A 23,156-nucleotide genomic window follows, 5' to 3' on the forward strand; every position below is an offset into this window, starting at 1 on the left:
GCCCACTCGGTTCTAGTTATTTCTCTTTGGCAAGGGTGGATATAGGGTGGGGTCACTCGCTGAGATATGCAGGGTCCGTCCCTCCACTGTACGAAACTGAACGTCGTTCTCATCTCTCCTCCCAACCAGGGCCCACCTGCTGAAGTGATCCAGCCCCTGCCCTTGTACAGGCGGAAGACGAGGCGGCATGCCGAGAGCGAGCAAGCTGACGGCCACGGGGAAAGGTTCTTCGACTACGCCGATGGCATGGAGGAGATATTCGGGGCTCTGTCTTCGCTGAAGGACGAGGTGGAGCTGCTGCGGCGACCCGTGGGCACGCAGGCCAACCCCGGGCGGACCTGCAAGGAGCTCCAGATCTGCCACCCCCACTTCAAGGATGGTACGTTCGACTGTGTGGTGAAGGTGGGGGTGGAGCTCCCCTCTCCACGATCCACTTTGTCAGATCTCCCAGTGGCTGCCCTTTCCCTCCATGAGCCTCTCCCACGTTTTCCATCACGTTCCCCAAAGCAATTAATCCCAAGGGGCCACTCTTCAAGTAATTACCCTCCCCTGCGAACATCAACGGTGGTGCACCCAGAATGCCATGCCTTAGAGTTCCACTGATCCTGGTTCAATCCTGATCCCACATCCTGTCTTTGTGGAGTTCGTTCAAGTTTATTATTAGCACACAATTAGAAAGTACAACTGGACAAAACAGGGTTCTTCAGTGTAAAAATGTGCAAACATTTATGTAGACATAGTACACATTATTTACGAGTCCGCACGTTCTCCTGATGGGCATCTTCCAAGTGCTCCAGTTTCCTCCCTTGTGCCGGTAGGTCGGTAGGTTAATTTGACCACTGTATGATATGGTACAAGAACTCAGGACGGTAGCACACAGCGCTGGCAGAACCATTGGAGCAGACCCACAGGAGCGGAGCTGCAGTGGTCCCTGGGGTCTAGCAGCCCAGTCGTTTGCTGTCAGCTGAGGGAGCCGATGTGGATTTTAGTTGAAATCCCGTGACCATGGGTCCACGCCCAAGATGGCGGCACATCTTAATCGGCAGCAGCCTCAAGGGACTGGAGCAGGGCCACAGAGGACGAGAAGATCATGCCCCCGTCTGAGAAGGAGAAGGCGCAGGAGACGACCCATGGGGACGGCGACCACGTGAGGTGGCTCAGCAGCTGAGGGCTCAGTGGGGGACTGCTGGCGACTAGAGGCAAGGAACCCGTGGAGGCTGTGGGCTGCTGGAGACTGGCTCAAACTAGCTGAGGGGGGTACCAGGTGTGGGAACCGGGATGCGAGGAGCAGCCGAGGTCACTGAAGAGTTCCTGACCGTGCCGGAGGCTTGGATCTGGAGCTCGGGTTGCCATTGGTTTGGACTGGAAGTGCTGGGGGTGAATCAACAGACACTCGATAATTTTGGGTGTCTCTCTTTTGCTTCTCTTTCTCTGACTATAGGCACTTAGGCAATTCCTGCCAGTGGCAAATATGTCTGCCTTGCAGCAGGCAAAAGAAATTTAATGTAATAGGTCACTGTTTAATTACTATAATAATAAATTGAATCTTGAAGTTTAACTAGCACATTGCTCCATAAAATTACCCCTCAGCAGCTTCTGAAGATCACCCCTCATATGTAGGTGAATAATGGCCAAGGAAACTGTCTAAGTTCCCTTATCCAACATATTCAAGACAGCATACCAGGGGTGTAGGTTAATGGGATGTAAATTGGGCGGCAAGGATTCGTTGGCCTGTTACCATGCTGTAAGTCTACATTTTTTTTAAAATAAAAGATTTAAGCCGCCCTGCGCCCTCTCAAGTTTGTCCACTCCTTTTAAAGTGCAGAGGCTTGTGGAAGGTGCTCCTCCATCTCCAAGCTGAAGTTCAGCACACAAGCCAAGAGGTAGGTTCCTAATAAAATGTGGACAGATGTACTAATCCAAACCAACGAACTGGGGAAGGGATGGGACACCATCTCCATTGATCCCAAATTAACCCAGGCTCTCACGTATTCAGCTTGTCCCTATGTTGACAGAACAAAGACAGTGGCAGAGAGGGGAAGAGCAGCAAATGCAATCAAAACAGCTGAGGAAAATTTCCCATAATGCCTCAGTCCATCTATTAGTGCTTTACCATTCATGACCTCTGTGACTCAATCATGGTTTTTAGACTGCAGCTGTAAAATGGCCCAATAAAAGAATTTTGCCGCTACACAGGCAGTCCAAAAAGTCAATTCCTGCACCGTGATTTATCCTGCGAGACCCCAAGGAAGCCTGCAGTGTAAATCGTACCGGAGAAATTTGTTGTCAGTCATCCACTCTACTGCACCGGGTCTGACGCACTCAGGTACTTGCAGTCTGTAAAGGCGCCCAGTGTGAACAACCACACTGGCGGTAATTATGTTAATTTTTTTTCCCACGATTTTCCCGGCATTTCAGTCAATAAATGAATGTTTACTGGTCATCTTTTCATTGTTGATGGGTCAGGAAAGGGTGACTAAAATAGTGGCGCCATTAGTGCCGCGCTGTTACAGCGCCAGTGATCGGGATTCGAATCCGGTGCTGTCGGTAAGGAGTTTATACGTTCTCCCGTGGGTTTCCTTCGGGCGCTCCGGTTTCCTCCCACCCTCCAAAAAATGAACCAGAGTTGTCGTGTCATTGGGGTATTTGGGCAGCATGGCCTCGTGGGTCGGAAGGGTCTGTGATCATGTTGCATGTCTAAAATTGAAGTAGAAATTTTATGATTTAATTCACTTCATATTGCATGAAAAATAAGAGCATAAGACACAGGAATGTAAATGGGCAATTCAGCCCATCGAGTCTGCCCTGCCATTTAATCATGAGCTGATCCATTTTCCCTCTCAGCCCCACTGCCTGGTCTGCTCCCCATAGCCTTTGATGCCCCGGCTAATCGAGAAGCTATCAGACCATGCCTTAAATACATGCAAATGTAATGGTGGCTTAATCACTCTTGTTCTTCCAGGTGATTACTGGATTGATCCGAATCAGGGATGCGCAAAAGATTCTTTCAAGGTCTTCTGTAACTTCACTGCTGGGGGAGAAACCTGCATCTACCCAGACAAGAAGACGGAAGGAGTAAGTCAGCCAACGGGACGGAGGTGTCACCACAGTTTTGCAATGGCTCCTTGTTTGGTGCACCAGCCCGTTTTAATGTGGAGACTGCAGAGGCTTGAATATGAAGCTAAACACAGTGGGGTAGTCAGCATCAATAGGAGAAAGAGAACAGCCCACGTTTCAGGCTGAAACCCTTCCATCGAGACAACTTTGGGGTCAGGTTTCAGGCCGAAACGTCAACACCCCCCCCCCCCCCCCTCACCACTGAGGCTGCTCGACCTGCTGCGCTCCTCCAGCAGAGTCTGCTCTGCTTACTAGAGATTGCATTTGAGAAATAGGCTTGTGCAGAACTGTGCTCAAGGCATTGAAGGGGAATGGAAGGAATAAGATGGAGTGATTATCTTTCTGAGGAAATAAAGCGCAGCCAAACAGTCCAGCTCTAAGACAGCATTCAGTTAATTTAATCAGATTTAATTGTTGGCACAGTTACCGTGGAGGTTAGCACAGCACTACTACATCCCGGGTTCAAATCTGGCATGGTTTGTAGGAGTTTGTACTGTGACAAAGTACATAGATATGTTTTTGGGAGATAAATTGGGAATGGTTTGCTAGAGTAGGTCGCATACAAACATTTTAAAACAGATCTTAATTGAAATACTGGAGCTCTGTCCCATGCTTGACATATCGGGGCCTCAGAGCTTTTGCAAGAGCTTTGAAGAGTGCTCAAGAGACTACACTAATGGATTGTTGTTTACAAAAAGGCAGCAGATGAAATAACTTGCTGGAGCCACAGATTGACTGGAAGAGAACTTGTTCAAAGAGGGTCATGTGGTTTTGCAAGCAGAGAGAGTCAAATAGGCTTTCTCTCGGAGAGAGAGAGAAGCAGAGATCACTTGTACAGTGTTACAGCCAGCAGAAGTAGCTGGGACTGGAACAGGACAAGCTGGCAAGCTTGTGGGAAGCCCGTTTGGAAGACGGCTTGGTCAAAGCCCTTGTGGTTCATGCAAGAGGAAATGGCTGGCTGTCTAATGTTTCACTTGAAATAAGGGAAACAAAAAGGAACTCCATGGTGACCTGAAAGTAAGAGGTTATCATCTGGAGAACCCTGAAGGGTCAAGTTTTGTCAGCAAGACACTGGAGTGGCTGATAGAAGTACATCAGTGTGGATGTCCTGGAACAACAAATCTCTCTGAAAACCGACAAGAACCTTCCTGAGCAGTCACCATTTACCTTTCAAGCACCAAAGCCTGGTGAACATTATAAATGTTAAATTCTGTGCACAGTATAAGAATGGCCTGCAACCAGTGAAGTTGGAGGAATGAGATTGGACTGTGAATCAAATAACTTTTCTGAACTTATGCACACATTACATACACATGCGCTTAGAATTAGAAGGGGGGTTAATTTAGGTTAGTTAAGTCAATAGTGATAGGTTAAAGTGTGATCCTATTTTCATGTTTAAAGATAATTAAAAGCAACTTTTGCTTAAGTAACTATTTGTCTTGGTGAATATTGCTGCTGGGTTTATGGATCCTTTGGGCTCGTAACAGTACTGTTACAAATTAGCAACCCTTTTAATTATTTTTGAGACTAAAGGGACTTTGTTAGCACTAACATAAGAACAGCAACGGTAAATTCAAAATAATAGTTTTTTAATTAAACTATTAATAACATTAATATTTCTTACTTATCTCTAAACTTGGTTAACTCTAAACTTAGGCCCACTATATGTAAATGTGTGTGTGTAATTAAAGTCCCACTCTGAAAAAGTCAATCTTTAAAAGTTCAGCATTTTTGTCTTGCTTGAAGGTTTTAAATTCTCAATTCAGAAATAATTATAAAGTGCTTTTAAACATCATATCTTCAGGCCTCTTTACTCACAAATGGCTATTTTCTTCCACGATGAAATCACAAACCCCAGACAAGGGTTAAATGAAGTGGCCATACAAAAACAGACCCAGTAGAAATCTGTCCTCTTTTCCAAAGAGATGGCAAAATGGTCTTCCTTATTTCAAAAGCCACTGATTCTGTGTTCCCCTTTTCCCACGGGTAACACACATAAGCAGCACCAATTCTGTCTCTCATAAGGTTCAACCCCTGTGTCACAGGGGTTTTGACTTCTGTACTATCCAAACTAAACTCTTCCAAAATTGAACACCATATATCTGAATCTGGTAATATATTTCTCAAATTGTTTAACCATTACATCATCACCAAGATGAGTCCTAATTCTTTGAAACCACATGACCATCAATTTTATTTCTACCAAAATTCTGTTTCTTTTTAAAAACCACTGCATATCCATAACAACCTCTGACTTCATCTCTGTTCAAGTGGCTTTGATTACAAACAGATGGCTTCCTCTAGCAGTTCTTGAATAATTAAGAACTCACTTGAAATCCATTCGCTCTGTCTGTCCCAAACACGTCGGCTCCAAGAATGAACACTCTGCTCAGAAAACAATGGTCTCTATAAATCTGCTGTGACCTATGTGTGACCCAGTACCAACCCACAGCTAACTCACTAAGAATAGAGATGCAATATTTTAAACTCTATAATTTACTTAGACATGTATATAAAATAAATATAGTTTAACATAAGTCCATTACAGTACATTCTCCCTATGTCTGCATGAGTTTCTTCCAATGTGCTTAAAAGAAAAGACGTACAGCATTAATAGGTGGATTGATCACATGGGTGCATTTGGATGGCATGGGCCGCAATATGAATGAAATGAATGAATGCCATTCATTTAATGAGAGATTAAAATTGAATTAACGATGTTAATGGGTTAGATTGGACTCAGTGGTTGGTCTCCCCACTTTCTGGTGCCCTGCGCTAGTCCTCTGCTTCCGCAGAGTCTGCAATCCGTTACAACTGCTGCCGATTATAGGCACCACCGTCTTGGGCCCCAACTCCACAGTCACAGGATTTTAAAGCAAACCGCAGTTGGCTCTGTTAACTGGGCTATTGGAGGTTGGACTGGGTGGTCAAACCCTGCGAAGAAGGGTTATGTTTCCTCTCCTCATTCTCTACAGGTCCATACCAACAGCAGTGCTACTGTTGCAACAACTCTGGCCTCACTGCCATTTTTTTGCCATTGATGTAGGCCTGAACCCTTCGACAAGATACGCGCCTAAAGCAGGCACGCGCCTGAATTGAAAATGTGGGCGGATGGGGGCAAAGGAGGGAGGAAGGGGCAGGGAAAGGACCACAGGTGGATATCAGTGGGAGGGTAGAATAGAAAAAAGCTGGGGTGATGGGGAGGGGGTAGTTCTCAGAATGGAAGAGCAGAAAAAGAGACTCTGGGGGATGGAGTTTAATGGAAACTGATGTTACCCATACTTTAAAACCGGCATCACAACTTTGCTTTCTGACTCTTCCAGGTCAAAGTTTCTTCCTGGCAACGTGACAAACCAGGAAATTGGTTCAGCAAATTCAAGCGGGGCAAACAGGTAAGATCACACGAAGAACACATGTTTAATGCATTAGAGTTCTGGCACACCACAGAAGGGGGTCTTCAACCTGTTGTGTAGGTGTTGTCTCCCTAAAGAATAATCCAGTCAGCCCCACTCCCTTCCACCATCCTTTCCTATCTACATACCTGTCCAAATGTCTTTTAAATGTTGAAATTGTCTCCACCACCTGGCAGTCAATATACCCTCTGTGTGAAAAAGGTGTCCCTCAAATTGCAATTAAATCCATCCCACTACTTTCGAAACCATTCTGTTCATGATTTGATATGCCTCAATCAAGTCACCCCTCAGCCTCTTACAGTCCAAATATAGGCAAGGATAAATTGTCATATCGAGAAAGAAGGAGATAGACATAGAGTGACATATAGAGCAAGGTAGAAAGAGAGTTAGAGATAGAAAGATAGTCATATAAAGGGGTGGGTAACCTTTTAATATAGACATACAGCATGGTAACAGGCCATTTTGACCCACGAGTCCATACTAGGGGTGTAGGTTAATTGGGCAGCACGGACACGAAGGCCAAGATGGCCTGTAACCATGCTGTATGTCTAAATTAAAAGGTAAAAGGCTCCCAACCCTTGTCAATAGATCAGTGGTTCTCAACCTTTTTCTTTCCCACTCACAAACCTCTTTCAGTAATCTCTATGCCATCAGTGCTCTGGTATTAGGTGGGAGGAAAGAAAATTGTTGAAAACCACTGCTTTAATGGACTCGTTATGTGCACGGTTTCATAACTCCAAAGGAAATGGGCCAATGAAAATTTTTCTCAAGCAAAATATTTCAGTAACAATTGGTTCTCAACCTTCCCTTCCGGAGGAGTCACGTGATGGAGTAGTGGCCGGACGGTGAACTCCAGCCCTCTCCAGAAAAGTCAGAAAAAACAAAGCAAAACACAAAGGCACAGAAATAAAAATCAAAGTAAAGTGAATATAAAGGTGGAAAGAAGATGGCGACGAAAAAAGAAAAGTCGAAACCAACGGTAAGAAGAGAGGAAGAGAAGACAACGGAAGATGAAGGAAAATGCCTTACCTGTTCGAAGAGGCCCGCGGTGGAGAGAGAAACCCGCTCCCTCAGGTCGGTAGAATATGGACTACAAAAATGGCTCGCTGAGCCGAGTAAAAGTGCGCAACCGTGCATGCGCGACTCCTCGCGCATGCGCGATGCGCATGAAAAAAAACACACTGACGGGAGGGGTGACCAGCTGGGGAGTCGATCTCCACAGCCGGCAACGACAGCTGCAGAACACCTGCAGCAAGAGGAGAACACAGAAGACAACGAAAACAAGAAAGAAGAGAAGAAAAGGGCAACAAAGAAACAACAGATGGCCAACCCAGAGGAAGAAGAAGAGGAAGAGGAAGAGTACAGTGAAATAGAAGAAGAAGGGAAAGGCAAGATAAAGGATATACTTTCTCTTATTAAAGAATACATGGAGTCATTTAAAGAATGGCAAGCGCAAGAATTTAATGATTTAAGAAGAAGAATAAACAATACAGAAGAGAAAATGAATAAAATAGATATGACCTTATCAGAAATGGGAAAAAGAATGGACAAGGTGCAAGAACGAGAAGCAGCAGTAGAAATGGAAGTAGAGGACTTAAAAAAGAAATTAGAGGAATCTAATAAAAAAGTTAAAGAGACACAAGAACTGTTAGCTCAGAAAATAGATATAATGGAAAATTATAACAGAAGAAATAACATAAAGATAGTGGGCCTTAAGGAAGATGAAGAAGGCAAGAATATGAGAAAGTTTATAAAAGATTGGATCCCTAGGATCCTAGGATGTCCAGAACTACAGCAAGAAATGGAAATAGAAAGGGCACATAGAGCATTGGCCTTTAAACCACAATCACAACAAAAGCCAAGATCTGTTTTAGTAAAATTCCTAAGATATACTACAAGAGAAAAGGTACTGGAGAAGACAATGGAAAAAGTAAAAGAGGGCAACAAGCCACTGGAATACAAAGGGCAAAAAATCTTCATTTATCCAGATATAAGTTTTGAACTCCTGAAGAAGAGAAAGGAGTTGAATACAGCAAAGGCGATTTTATGGAAGAAAGGGTATAAATTTATACTAAAGCATCCAGCGGTATTGAAAATATTTATTCCAGGACAACAAAACAGACTATTCTCGGATCCAGAGGAAGCACGAAAATTTGCAGAACAATTACAAAATAGACTGAGAGATGAAGACGTGTTACGAGAGTACAAAAGACTGCAAACTAAAAAGACATAAATTTTGAGCTCCTGAAGAGGAGGAAAGAGTTCAAAACATCGAAAATGATCTTATGGAAAAAGAAACTATTCTCGGATCCAGAGGAAGCAAGGAAATTTGCAGAACAACTACAAAATAAACAGAGAGATGAAGACGTAATAAGAGTAAAAATGACCACGATTTATATGTATGTGGGTAAAGAGGTATATGTGTGTATATGTATAATGTGCATACATGAATGTATCCGTATTTAGAGGGAAATATAGATAGTATAGACAAGAATTAATAAGGGAAGGAAAAGGAATAGAGGGAATAAGGAGGGAATTAAAAGAGTGACCTTTGTCACATATGAAAAGCGAAATCTTTTCTGGGGGGGCTGGGTGGGGGGGTATTACGGTCACTGCAAAATCAGCTGATGCTTGCGAGTGAATTCGCAAATCCAAATGGAGAGGGGAGATGTGGTTGTCCGACAAGGGATAAAGGACAACTCAGGAGGGGAAGGGGGGATTGGGGCTAAAGAAGTTTTAAATAGGAGAATAAGGAAAATGTTTGATGTTTTAGAAATGTTGTCTTATAAAGGATTCAAAACAAAAAAACAGAAATGGATAAGAAGGAAAAGTAATGATGGAGAAACGGAAAGGGAAGATAAACAAAGTATAAAATGGCTACGTTGAACTATATGACTTTAAATATTAATGGAATACATAACCAAATTAAAAGGAAGAAACTGCTAAATTTACTGAAAAAAGAAAAAATTGATATAGCATTTGTGTAAGAAACACATTTAACTGAATTAAAGAGAGATTGGGTAGGACACGTAACAGCAGCATCGTATAATTCAAAAGCAAGAGGAGTAGCTATATTAATTAGTAAAAATGTGCCATTTAAAATAGAAGAGGAAATAATACATCCAGCAGGGAGATATGTAATGATAAAATGTCAGATATATTCGGAGTTTTGGAATCTACTCAATGTATATTCACCTAACGAAGAAGATCAAAAGTTCATGCAAGATATCTTTTTGAAGATAGCAGATACGCAAGGGAACATATTAATAGGAGGGGATTTCAACCTGAATTTGGATTCAAATATGGACAAAACTGGGAAAAAAATTAACAGAAAGAACAAAGTAACCAAATTTATAATTAAATCGATGGAAGAAATGCAACTTTTGGATATATGGAGGAAACAACACCCAAAGGAAAAGGAATATTCATATTACTCGGCTAGACATAAAACATATTCAAGAATAGACCTATTTTTGTTATCAGCACGTATGCAAGATAGAGTAAAAAAAACAGAATATAAAGCTAGAATACTATCGGACCATTCACCCTTAATATTGACAATAAAGTTAGAGGACATCCCTCCAAGAATGTATAGATGGAGATTAAACCCCATGTTGCTTAAAAGGCAGGATTTTAGAGAATTTATTGAAAAACAAATTAAAATGTATTTTGAAATAAATATGGAATCAGTGGAAGATAAGTTTATACTATGGGATGCAATGAAAGCATTCATTAGAGGGCAAATAATAAGTTATGTAACCAAGATGAAGAAGGACTATAATCAGGAAACAGAGCAGTTGGAAAGGGAAGTAGTAAATATAGAAAAAGAATTAGTAATGAAGGAAGATACAACTAAAAGAAGAGAATTGGCGGATAAAAAAATAAAATATGAAACACTACAAACATATAAGGTGGAGAAAAATATAATGAAGACAAAACAGAAATATTATGAACTAGGTGAAAAAACGCACAAAATCCTAGCATGGCAGCTTAAGACAGAACAAGCTAAGAAAATGGTATTGGCATCAAGGAAAAAAGACAAACAAATTACATATAATCCAAAAGAAATTAAGGAAAACTTTAGAGAATTCTATGAACAATTCTTCTTTCTTTGGCTTGGCTTCGCGGACGAAGATTTATGGAGGGGATAAAAAGTCCACGTCAGCTGCAGGCTCGTTTGTGGCTGACAAGTCCGATGCGGGACAGGCAGACATGATTGCAGCGGTTGCAGGGGAAAATTGGTTGGTTGGGGTTGGGTGTTGGGTTTTTCCTCCTTTGCCTTTTGTCAGTGAGGTGGGCTCTGCGGTCTTCTTCAAAGGAGGTTGCTGCCCGCCAAACTGTGAGGCGCCAAGATGCGCGGTTTGAGGCGTTATCAGCCCACTGGCGGTGGTCAATGTGGCAGGCACCAAGAGATTTCTTTAGGCAGTCCTTGTACCTTTTCTTTGGTGCACCTCTGTCACGGTGGCCAGTGGAGAGCTCGCCATATAACATGATCTTGGGAAGGCGATGGTCCTACATTCTGGAGACGTGACCCATCCAACCTCTGCCATCTCGAGTACTTCGACGTTAGGGATGTAAGCGCTCCAATGGATGTTGAGGATGGAGCGGAGACAACGCTGGTGGAAGCGTTCTAGGAGCCGTAGGTGGTGCCGGTAGAGGACCCATGATTCGGAGCCGAACAGGAGTGTGGGTATGACAACGGCTCTGTATACGCTTATCTTTGTGAGGTTTTTCAGTTGGTTGTTTTTCCAGACTCTTTTGTGTAGTCTTCCAAAGGCGCTATTTGCCTTGGCGAGTCTGTTGTCTATCTCATTGTCGATCCTTGCATCTAATGAAATGGTGCAGCCGAGATAGGTAAACTGGTTGACCGTTTTGAGTTTTGTGTGCCCGATGGAGATGTGGGGGGGCTGGTAATCATGGTGGGGAGGTGGCTGATGGAGGACCTCAGTTTTCTTCAGGCTGACTTCCAGGCCAAACATTTTGGCAGTTTCCGCAAAGCAGGACGTCAAGCGCTGAAGAGCTGGCTCTGAATGGGCAACTAAAGCGGCATCGTCTGCAAAGAGTAGTTCACGGACAAGTTTCTCTTGTGTCTTGGTGTGAGCTTGCAGGCGCCTCAGATTGAAGAGACTGCCATCCGTGCGGTACCGGATGTAAACAGCGTCTTCATTGTTGGGGCCTTTCATGGCTTGGTTCAGCATCATGCTGAAGAAGATTGAAAAGAGGGTTGGTGCGAGAACGCAGCCTTGCTTCACGCCATTGTTAATGGAGAAGGGTTCAGAGAGCTCATTGCTGTATCTGACCCGACCTTGTTGGTTTTCGTGCAGTTGGATAATCATGTTGAGGAACTTTGGGGGACATCCGATGCGCTCTAGTATTTGCCAAAGCCCTTTCCTGCTCACGGTGTCGAAGGCTTTGGTGAGGTCAACAAAGGTGATGTAGAGCAATTATACCGAACTGAAAACAAAGGGAAAGAAGGGAAAATAGATTAATTTCTGATTAAAATTGAACTACCAAAACTACAAATAGAGGAACAAAATAAATTAACAGAGCCATTTGGAATAGTAGAAATACAAGAGATAATAAAAAAATTACCAAATAATAAGACACCAGGAGAGGATGGATTCCCAATAGAATTCTACAAAGCATTTAAAGACTTATTAATTCCGCCCCTCCTGGAAGTAATCAACCAGATTGATAAAACACAAAGCTTACCAGATTTATGTAAAACAGCAATAATTAGAGTAATACTAAAGCAAGGGAAAGATCCACTCTCACCAGCGTCATATAGACCAATATCCTTACTTAACACAGATTATAAGATAATAGCTAAACTATTAGCAAACAGATTAGCAGAGCATGTACCGAAAATGGTAAATTTAGACCAAACTGGATTTATCAAAAAAAGACACACAACAGACAATATTTGTAAATTTATTAACTTAATTCATGCAGTAGAAGGAAATAAAGCACCGACAGTAGCAGTTGCTTTAGACGCAGAGAAGGCCTTTGACAGAGTAGAATGGAATTATTTGTTCAAAGTATTGCAAAAATTCAGTTTACCGGAGAAGTATATTAATTGGATTAAAGCATTATATAAGGGACCGTTAGCGAAAGTGACAGTAAATGGACATGTATCAAAGCAATTTAACTTAAGCAGGTCAACACGGCAGGGATGCCCACTATCACCTTTATTGTTTGCGTTAGCTATAGAACCACTAGCAGAACTGATAAGAATAGATAATAATATAAAAGGAATAAAAATAAAAGACAAGGAATATAAAATCAGTTTATTTGCAGATGATGTTATAGTGTACTTAACAGAACCAGAACTATCAATAAAAGAATTATATAAGAAATTGAAGGAATATGGAGAAGTGTCAGGTTACAAGATAAACGTAAATAAAAGTGAAGCAATGCCTATGAATAATGCGGATTTCTCAAAATTTAAGAAGGAATCACCATTTAGATGGCAAATGCAAGCAATAAGATACCTAGGTGTACAAATAAACAAAAATCTCGGCCAACTATATAAACTCAATTATTATCCACTAATGAAAAAATTACAGAACGATTTAGAGCATTGGAAAGATTTACCACTAACACTAATAGGAAGGATAAACTGTATTAAAATGAACATTTTTCCAAGGATATTATACTTATTTCAGGCATTGCCAATACAACTGACAGAGAAATTCTTCAAGGAGTTAAAGAAAATAATAAGGAAATTTTTATGGAGAGGGGGGAAACCGAGGATAGCACTAGATAAATTAACAGAATGGTATAAACAAGGAGGTTTACAACTGCCAAACTTTAAAAATTATTATAGAGCCGCACAATTAAGATACCTATCAGATTTTTATCAAACAAGGGAAAATCCAGATTGGACGAGATTAGAATTAGATAAAATAGGGGAAAAGATACCTGAACACATATTATATAAATGGGATGAAAAATTGGTACAACATAGAAGTTCTCCAGTATTACATCATCTCCTCAATATTTGGAAGAAGATTCATGTTGAAAGAAATAAAACAAATTATCAATTACCAAAACTAATATTGACGCAAAACAAGTTACTCCCTTTTACAATAGATAACCTTTCCTTTAGAGAATGGGAAAAAAAAGGGATTAAAAGAATAGAAAATTGTTTTTCAGGAAATAGATTCTTATCCTTTGAACAAATGAAAGATAAGTACAATATAACTCAAGATTTCTTTTCTTTTCTTCTTTTGGCTTGGCTTCGCGGACGAAGATTTATGGAGGGGGTAAAAAGTCCACGTCAGCTGCAGGCTCGTTTGTGGCTGACCAGTCCGATGCGGGACAGGCAGACACGATTGCAGCGGTTGCAAGGGAAAATTGGTTGGTTGGGGTTGGGTGTTGGGTTTTTCCTCCTTTGCCTTTTGTCAGTGAGGTGGGCTCTGCGGTCTTCTTCAAAGGAGGCTGCTGCCCGCCAAACTGTGAGGCGCCAAGATGCACGGTTTGAGGCGTTATCAGCCCACTGGCGGTGGTCAATGTGGCAGGCACCAAGAGATTTCTTTAGGCAGTCCTTGTACCTTTTCTTTGGTGCACCTCTGTCACGGTGGCCAGTGGAGAGCTCGCCATATAATACGATCTTGGGAAGGCGATGGTCCTCCATTCTGGAGACGTGACCCATCCAGCGCAGCTGGATCTTCAGCAGCGTGGACTCGATGCTGTCGACCTCTGCCATCTCGAGTACCTCGACGTTAGGGGTGTGAGCGCTCCAATGGATGTTGAGGATGGAGCGGAGACAACGCTGGTGGAAGCGTTCTAGGAGCCGTAGGTGGTGCCGGTAGAGGACCCATGATTCGGAGCCGAACAGGAGTGTGGGTATGACAACGGCTCTGTATACGCTTATCTTTGTGAGGTTTTTCAGTTGGTTGTTTTTCCAGACTCTTTTGTGTAGTCTTCCAAAGGCGCTATTTGCCTTGGCGAGTCTGTTGTCTATCTCATTGTCGATCCTTGCATCTGATGAAATGGTGCAGCCGAGATAGGTAAACTGGTTGACCGTTTTGAGTTTTGTGTGCCCGATGGAGATGTGGGGGGGCTGGTAGTCATGGTGGGGAGCTGGCTGATGGAGGACCTCAGTTTTCTTCAGGCTGACTTCCAGGCCAAACATTTTGGCAGTTTCCGCAAAGCAGGACGTCAAGCGCTGAAGAGCTGGCTCTGAATGGGCAACTAAAGCGGCATCATCTGCAAAGAGTAGTTCACGGACAAGTTTCTCTTGTGTCTTGGTGTGAGCTTGCAGGCGCCTCAGATTGAACTCAAGATACAGCGCTGGCATATTACCAACTGAGATCCTACTTGAAAGATAAATTAGGAAGCAGTTTGAGTTTGCCAGAGGCAAGTAACTTTGAATATGTGATTACAGATACAATGATAATCAAAAGATTTATAACAAATATGTATATTAAACTGCAAGAAAAGGAGAATGAGGAAACAAATGGTAAAACTAAACAAAAATGGGAACAAGATTTAAATATAAAGATAAAAAAGGAAACATGGGAGAAGTTATGTTCTGGAACGATGAGAAATACAATAAATACGAGGTTACGTATGATACAATATAACTGGATACACAGGCTATACATTACACCTCAAAAGTTAAATAAATGGGACCCAACAGTATCTGATAGATGTTTTTGATGTAAAAAAGAAATGGGAACAACAATTCATGCAATCTGGACATGTGAGAAAGTAGAAAAATTTTGGGAAGATCTAAACCAGATATTAAATAAAATTACAGAAAACAATATACCAAAAAATCCAGAGATCTTCCTTCTAAGTAACATAAAAAACAACGAATTTGGAATTGATTTGGATGGTGCACAAAAAAGATTTGTTAAGATAGCTCTAGCCGTAGCAAAAAAATGTATTATGTCAACCTGGAAATCGGAAGATAATTTGAAAATACAACAATGGTATATAGAAATGAATAAATGTATTCCATTGGAAAAAATAACATATAGTTTAAGAAATAATATTGAAATATTCGAACAAATATGAGCCTTACATTAAATACAATAGCGAAAACCTACCGGGGACAATCATTACCTAAGTTGATGGAAGGAGAAGGAAATGAAAAGAATGGACTCAGTAAAATTTCTGGTGTATTTTTGTTGAGTGACAACATTGTCTGACTGGTTAAATGTATCCTAGATTGTATATCTTAAATGGACGGGAGGGGGGGGGTGGGGAGGGTGGGTTGGGAGGAGGAGGGGGGGAGAAAATGGCACTGTATATGTGTGAAAAGGAAAAAGTGTGTACCATGGTTAATGTGATTTATGGTGTGAAAAATAAAAAATTTAAAAAAAAATAATCCCTTACTAATCACAGAGCACCGATGGCATGGGGATTGCTTAAAGGAATGTGAGTGGAAAGAAAAAGGGTTGAGAACCACTGGAATAGATGAATGGATGGATGGATGAATAGAGCCTATCCAGTCAATCCTTATTACATTATCCCACCATTACCAGTCCCATTACCATTATGAAAAATCTTCTGTTACACCTCATCTAGGCCTTGTTGGCTTAAAGGAGTGAAAGAAAAGTGATCTTCTGTATGCAAAAATAAGGTGTGCTTCGTTATACCATGCATTGATGAAACCATATCTGGAGGGTTGTATACAAAATTAGTCTCCTTCTAAAAGGAAAGATGTTAAAAATTTGGAGTCCTAATTGGTAAATCTGCAATGACAGGTGATCCTCTGACAAAAGATTGGGCAGGATGATCTTGTTGAAATTTAGCAGACTGAGAGGGGACTTGATTGGAAGGTCTTAAGATCCTAAGGGATGGATGTGTCCACCTGTTAGGAAAATGTGGAACCTGATGATAATGAGTTAAAACTATGGTAAAAATGCATAGTTTTCTTTCAAGAGACCCTGAGTATTTTTTTCCTCAAAATGAATTTAATTTTTCTTTTAGACATACAGCACGGTAACAGGCCAAATCAGCCTTATGAGTCTGTGCTGCCCATTTTACACCCCATTAACCTACACCCCAGTATGTTTTTGAAGGAAACCAGAGCCACCGAAGAAAACCTATGCAGACACAGGGAATACGTACAAACTCCTTACAGACAGCGCAGGATTCGAACCCAAGTCCAGTCCCGATTGCTGGCACTGTAAAGGCTAACCACCAACCTACTGCACAAAGTGTAAGCAAACGCAGCATTGTCTTTGTGAGTCTCTCCATCTTTTCTGAAGAGTCCAGAACAGTACGCACTACTGCTGTTGAACGCTATAAAAGTTATGGGGCATGTGTCAGGTTCATGTTAAGTTTAACTTTATACCCAATCAGACCTCAAGCCACATAGCAAAGAAATAGATCAGCTCAGTGTGTCCATGGTGTCCATCAAGTACCCATTTAGATTATCCCATTTACCAGCAACCGGTCAGTAGGCTGGTTGCCATCACAAGGCTGGGGCCATCCATGGGTCTTGTACACCCTGTCACCTCGTCTTCCACAGCTTCTGCAGCAAACCAGTTAAATTCACTGCACAATACTTTTCTTTCCAAAAGGTTTGCTTCCTGGTGAAAAGAAAATGGAAATTATGTTAGAGAACTTCAAGTTGAACACAAAGATAATTTCAGATTTACCATATCACATTGGCAGTTGGAGAAACATTAAATTATTTTTTATTGAATTTATCATCACCTCAAACAGAATTTATCACAGCTATTGCGACATTGACGAGACATTTCTGCTGTATTTTTATTCCACAAGACAATAAATGCTACCGTTAAGTACAATCACTATGCTATTGCCTGAAGAACATGTGCATCAACAGGCATTCAATCTATTATCAATGTAATGCACATCATCTGTATATGTGAGCTGCTTTTTTGCCTGTCTGCATCTTTTCTGACTAAACATGCCCAGACCTAAGACAATGTTTGCAGAGCACCTGCACTGAGTGCTTGCCCAGGCCTGCTTGGACTGACCAAAACAGCTTGCTTTCTGGGCAATAAGACCGGAAATAACAAAATAGGTTACATCTGGGGAAAAAAAAGTACGTGATAGAAAACTTTTAAGTGATCAGTAGCCCAAAATCCATAAAGCACATCCAAAAGTGTTCAGGAACAAAATCTTCGTCCTCCAGTGTAATCAGGCCAGCAATTGTGATAGAAGTCTGACCATTCAATCACGGCAGCTGTGGAATGAAATAATGAGGACTAAGATGTTTTTTTTAAAAGAAAACAAGCATGCTCTTCAAAAGCTGTCTATGGGAGAGGAATGAAGTAAAATTGTCTTCAATGCCAGATCTGGCTTGTGTATTACAATCCCACAGCAACCATTTTGACTCTTGACTGCCCTGTGTAATGGTCCAGTATGCAACTTCTTCCCAGGGACAGTGAGATTTCTGAACAGCTGATGAACTGCTCTCACAATCCCTCTGAGACTACTATTACTTAACAATCTTTATACTGCATTTAAATTGCTTGTAAATATGCGTGCTATATACAACGTATTTCCTGTTTATACACCAAGAACTGAAGAATGCTGTTTTGTCCAGTTGTACTTATGCAATTGGATGATAATAAGGAGATTGAACTTGAACTCCATGTAAGGATGGAATGCCCTGTACTGGTTTTGCCAGTGATGAGATGTAATCACCGTTTCTCCTCCTGCAGCTTTCATACACCGACTCTGATGGTAACCCTGTGCACGTGGTTCAAATGACCTTCCTCCGCCTTCTGAGCGCCACAGCGCGGCAGAGGTTCATCTACAACTGCCAGCAGTCCATCGGTTGGTACGACATGGCCACGCAGAGCTACCAGAAGGCGGTGCGGTTCCTGGGAGCCAACGATGAAGAACTGTCACACACCAAAACACCATACATCAGTGCCATCTATGATGGCTGTAAGGTAATGAAAGACTCCTAACTGGGGAATGGGTCACGTTAGTTCACCCTGCACATGATTGGTATCTGGGAGTGTGTAAAATTTTGCACTTGGTCTCCTGTATTCTTAATGTGATGCTATACCAATGAACAGTATGTTCTGCCTTCAACATTTTGTTCTATTGGTTCGAATGGAAATGTATTTTTAGAAGTGGGGTACAGCTGCCTCAGAAACAGCCAAGAATGAATTGTTACCAACTATATCTTTGTATTGCTTTAGACCAGTTACAGGGTAAGGTTAAACAGTTGAAGACTTTATTCCCTGGAGCGTAGAAGAATGAGGGGAGAATTGATAGGAAACAAAATGATGAGGGGTGTAGATAGAGTAAATGGAAGTAAGCTTTTTCCACTGAGGTTTGATGGGATAAAACCAGAGGACATGGCTTAAGGGTGAAGGGGGAAAAGGTTAGGGGGAACCTCTTTGCACAGAGAGCAGAGGGAGTGTGGAACGAGCTGTCGGTTGAAGTGGTGAATGCGGGCTCAATTTTAAACACAATAAAAATTTGGACGGGATGGGTATGGAGGGATACGGACTGGGTACAGGTCAGTGGGACTAGGCAGAATAATAGTTTGGTTCAGACTAGAAGGGCCAGAGTCTGTTTTTGTGCTGTAGTGCTCGATGGTTCTCTGGTTCACTCTGCTATCCTGCCTGTCAAATGGATATCAGGTGAATGCCAATAGAAGCCAATTAGGCATGTTTGCCACGGTGACCTGCGCTTTGTCTATCGTTGAAGAATCATCTTGAAAGCAGATTAGCTGATGGGAACTTGCTATCGCCAGCATTACAACAGTGCCCGCACTTCAGAAAGTGTTCACTTGAAGTTTAACAAAGTATATAGCCAACTTTTGCTCATCTTGTTAATATAAGGAAGGACTAGTGGGGAGGGCTGATGCCTTCCTGATATGAGGACCGTTTGACGGATTTTGGCCTGTACACATTGGAATTGAGGAAACTGAGGGGGAATCTCATTTGAAACCTTTTGAATGTAGAAAGCCATGGACAGAGTGGATGTAGAAAGGTTGTGTCCCATGACGGGAGAATCTAGGACAAGAGAGCACCACTTTAGGATTGAAGGGCATCCGCTTTGAACGGAGATGTGGAGGAATTCCTTCAGCCAGAGGGTGGTGAACCTATGGAATTTGTTAAGGGAGAGATTGATAGGTTCTTGATTAGCCAGGGCATGAAAGGCTATGGGGAGAAGGCTAAGTGGGGAAATGGATCAGCTCGTGATTGATGGGACAGACTCGATGGGCTGAATGGCCTATTTCTGCTCCTATGTCTTATGATTTTGTATCCTGGTTCTTGAAGTGCATTGCATAAAATAAAGTTCTTTTTCATTTTTAAATGAAACATCATTTAATGAATAATAGATATTGAACATTGGAAATTACAGGAGATGACAAGTAATCAATTGGTTTCATTTCAATTGATTCATGAATAACTGGGTGAATGAGCAGTACAGTTTCCCACACATCACAGGCCATTTAGATGGGGAAGGTTTTACTGCTATAGAAAAAGGTAATGGTTCCATTACTGTCACGTAATACTAAATTTAGAATGTATCAAACATGAAATTCTTTAACTTCTGTCTACCATAAGGAAGACAGAGAGTCGCCATTTTGTCCAGTGCCTCTCACATTTTGTCCAGCGCCCTTCAGAGAAATGGGGCTCCAGCGCCCCTTCAGAGAAATGGGGCCCCAGCTCCCCTCAGAGTAATGGGGTCCAAGTGACCCCTGGTTTACAAAGCCAGTCCTCTAACCACTGAGCTATCAGATCGATTCCAACTATCTGTGTTTGGATAAAGGATATCAGGGGATATCTCCAGAGGGCTTTGAAAAGGAAGATTGCCTTCAACGGGTTCACACAAAAATTCTGAAAATTGGCAGCTGTGCTCAGAGGGTCGTGGAGTTGATACATTTTAGCAGTACCAGTCTTGTATTTAAAATCTGAGGAAGATCCCTTGTTCTCTCTTTTTTTTTACAATCCAGCACTACAATTGGAGTATATTTGTTAGTCATTGTGCACATGAAGAATGAGTATATCCCCTGCATGGAGAATTTCAAGCAATGGCAATGTGATGGTTATTCCTCATTTTCTTCACAACTACATGACCAAAGTCCATTTCCAAGTGGCACTAGAACCGAGGGAGGGAAGGAGACATCAATTTATTGTCTGTCCAGTAGTGTCCTCCCTCTAACCAGACCTGGACTTTGACCTACTAATCACCAAACGTGGACATCTTATCATTGAAATGTTAAGACAATCAATGATGTTAGGGCCATCAACAGCCTTGCCTTTGGAAAGGAGGAACCAGCATGTTAAGGTAGATTTTGGTTTATTTATGAGGCGAGACACCCTATAAAGCTTTTGTTAGCATGCCATTCAAGAGCGGCCACGCTCCAGTACCATTTTACACAGAAAAAGATGAGGAAAGAAAAGAAAGGGAATTTTTTCAGAGACAGAGGGTGTTCGAGGATCAACCTGCCCCTCCCAGGTAGCCACCTGATTTTTGTGATATGGGATCCACAAAAAGAGTTCAGAGTTGTTTGCTTCATGGTAAGCTACAATACTGCAGTGGTTATATTAGTTGACTGGTATCTCATTGATCCAAGAATGTGGTTTTTACTATATTCCCATTCCGCAGATGCTGCCTCACCATCTCCAGCATTTTCCATTCGATTCCCAGGGCTTGGAGGGTCTGATTTTTAAGGCCTGTGGCTTGGGTGGAGGCTCCGTCCCATCACAGCAAAGCTCTGCCCTGAGGCCAAAGCTGACTTGCTTGTTGTGGCGAACTCAAGCGAGCTGAGCCCCCGAGCGTCACCACCTTGGCCCACACTCTGCAGCATCGAGGGTCATCTGGCTGCATGGTGTACGATCCACTAAGTAATCAACGATGCTTACTCTTTCCATTAGGTTGGGCCTGCACCCACCTCCATGCAATGAAGGAGCAGATTGGTGGCTTTTGTGCCATCACTGTGACAATGGAGAAGGATTGAAATACCCTGGAAGATCTTAACCCTTGTAATTTCAATAGATCAAAACAGGAGCAAGATATTGAATCTAGATCATTCATTCATCCAACTATCAAAAGCAATCAGATTAGAAAATAAATTTGTAGCACTGAAGATGATCAAATCCATTCTGGAAAGACGGGAGGAAAATGAAGGAATGATTGGAAACAGGAACACATTCTTAATGCTAAATCTTCAGTCAACGGAGGAATGATATTAGCTGAAGCATGCAGATTTCTTTGTACAGAAGAGGTTGGGAGTTGTGGGCTTGTCTCTGATAAAGGAGTTTAGTTAAAAAAATTAAACCAAGGTCTATAATAATGTTTGACGATAGTGGGCCAGCCCATCTCGCTCTCCACGTCAGGTAGACGATGAATGAATGGATGGCTTTGTTTGACATCTTGCTTCCTTCACCCTTCTCTTCCCCCTTCCCTTGCAGCTGAGGAAAGGATCTGACCGAACAGTACTTCAGATCGACTCTCCGCGAGTTGTCGACCTACCGATCAAAGACGTGGTGGTGACCGATTTCGGAGAGCACCAGCAGAAGTTTGGGTTTGAGGTTGGCCCAGTCTGTTTCAATAGCTAAACCTCAGGGAACAATCTTTGTCCCCAACTTTTTTTTTCCTCTCTCCTGTCCTTCTGCAGAACGCACATTCTCTTTGCCTTTCAACATGTCTCTTATTAATCACGCCGCAGATGGGGTGTTTTTATTGTGTATGAGTAACAATAAATAATTGCTGCCCTCGTGGGGCCAAAGTCTTAATGACCTGTTGAAGAGGCCAAGTCAGTGGTTGATGTATCTGGGACTTCCCAAATTCCAATGATGATGGCAGAGTGAGAGGATCTTCCTCCTAGAGTACTTTCACACCCCAAATATTCTTCTGTAACCAAGTGTCTTTGTTCCAGCAAGATCCAATCATTGACCTGGCTCCTTAACACGTGGACACCTATCCATGAAATGTTAAACAGTGCTCATTGGGATAGAAAGCCACTCATAGCTTTACACTGCTGTCTTGGTGTTGAAAAGATAAAAAACAATACTGGACAACAATTTTTTTTTCCAAAAGGTTTGCTTCCTAAAAAAAAAATTGAGGATTACGATAGATGAACACAAAGATCATTTCAGATTTGCTGTATCACGTAGGAAGTTGGAAAACATTAAATTAACTTTTATTGAATTTAGCAGGTTTAATCGTATTGACATATTGCGTTAGTTCAGCTGACCTAAAAATGTTCGCCGCTGATTTTCATTGGTACTCAGCATCTGATGCCTCTTGTGTCAGGATCCAACAATAGTCGTCCAGCATTGATGGATTCCAGTGGCCCTGATCCCACTTTTCAATGGACTCAATGTCCTGGTGAAACCTTTCACCACGTTCATCACTGACCACACCAAGATCAGCAGGGAAGACGTCCAAGTGCGAATACAGAGAATGAATATTCAATAACACGTTGCACTTAGTGGTTGAACATGTTTGAAGCATGTTCAAAATATGAGAGGATATCACAAAAAGAGGTTGTGTCTAATCAAAATAGTAGGACAGGAGAATTATTAGGTGATTTTCGTGATCAGCAGCCCAAAATCCACCCAAAAGTGTTCAGGAAGCAAAATCTTCATTGTCCAGTGATAGCCCAATGATATATTTTGTGTAGACTCCATTTCAGATGTTCAGAGTTGCTTGCAATTCGTCAGG

General features: G+C 42.0%; 1 protein-coding gene across 2 annotated transcripts in view; it reads left to right on the top strand.

The window, feature by feature from the left end:
- LOC138758440 (collagen alpha-1(XI) chain-like) overlaps nt 1-22,644 on the top strand; it is a 337,229-nt gene extending 314,585 nt beyond the window's left edge. For both annotated transcript variants that reach the window (XM_069927352.1, XM_069927353.1), the window contains 5 exons: nt 130-379; nt 2,963-3,075; nt 6,441-6,509; nt 18,182-18,415; nt 21,902-22,644. In XM_069927352.1, coding sequence (XP_069783453.1) covers nt 130-379; nt 2,963-3,075; nt 6,441-6,509; nt 18,182-18,415; nt 21,902-22,048 — 813 coding nt within the window. In that variant the 3' untranslated portion in view covers nt 22,049-22,644. The remainder of the gene's footprint in view (nt 1-129; nt 380-2,962; nt 3,076-6,440; nt 6,510-18,181; nt 18,416-21,901) is intronic.
- The last annotated feature ends 512 nt before the right edge of the window (nt 22,645-23,156 follow it).

The sequence above is a fragment of the Narcine bancroftii genome, chromosome 3 (genome assembly GCF_036971445.1).
Source record: "Narcine bancroftii isolate sNarBan1 chromosome 3, sNarBan1.hap1, whole genome shotgun sequence".
Lineage (NCBI taxonomy): Eukaryota > Metazoa > Chordata > Chondrichthyes > Torpediniformes > Narcinidae > Narcine > Narcine bancroftii.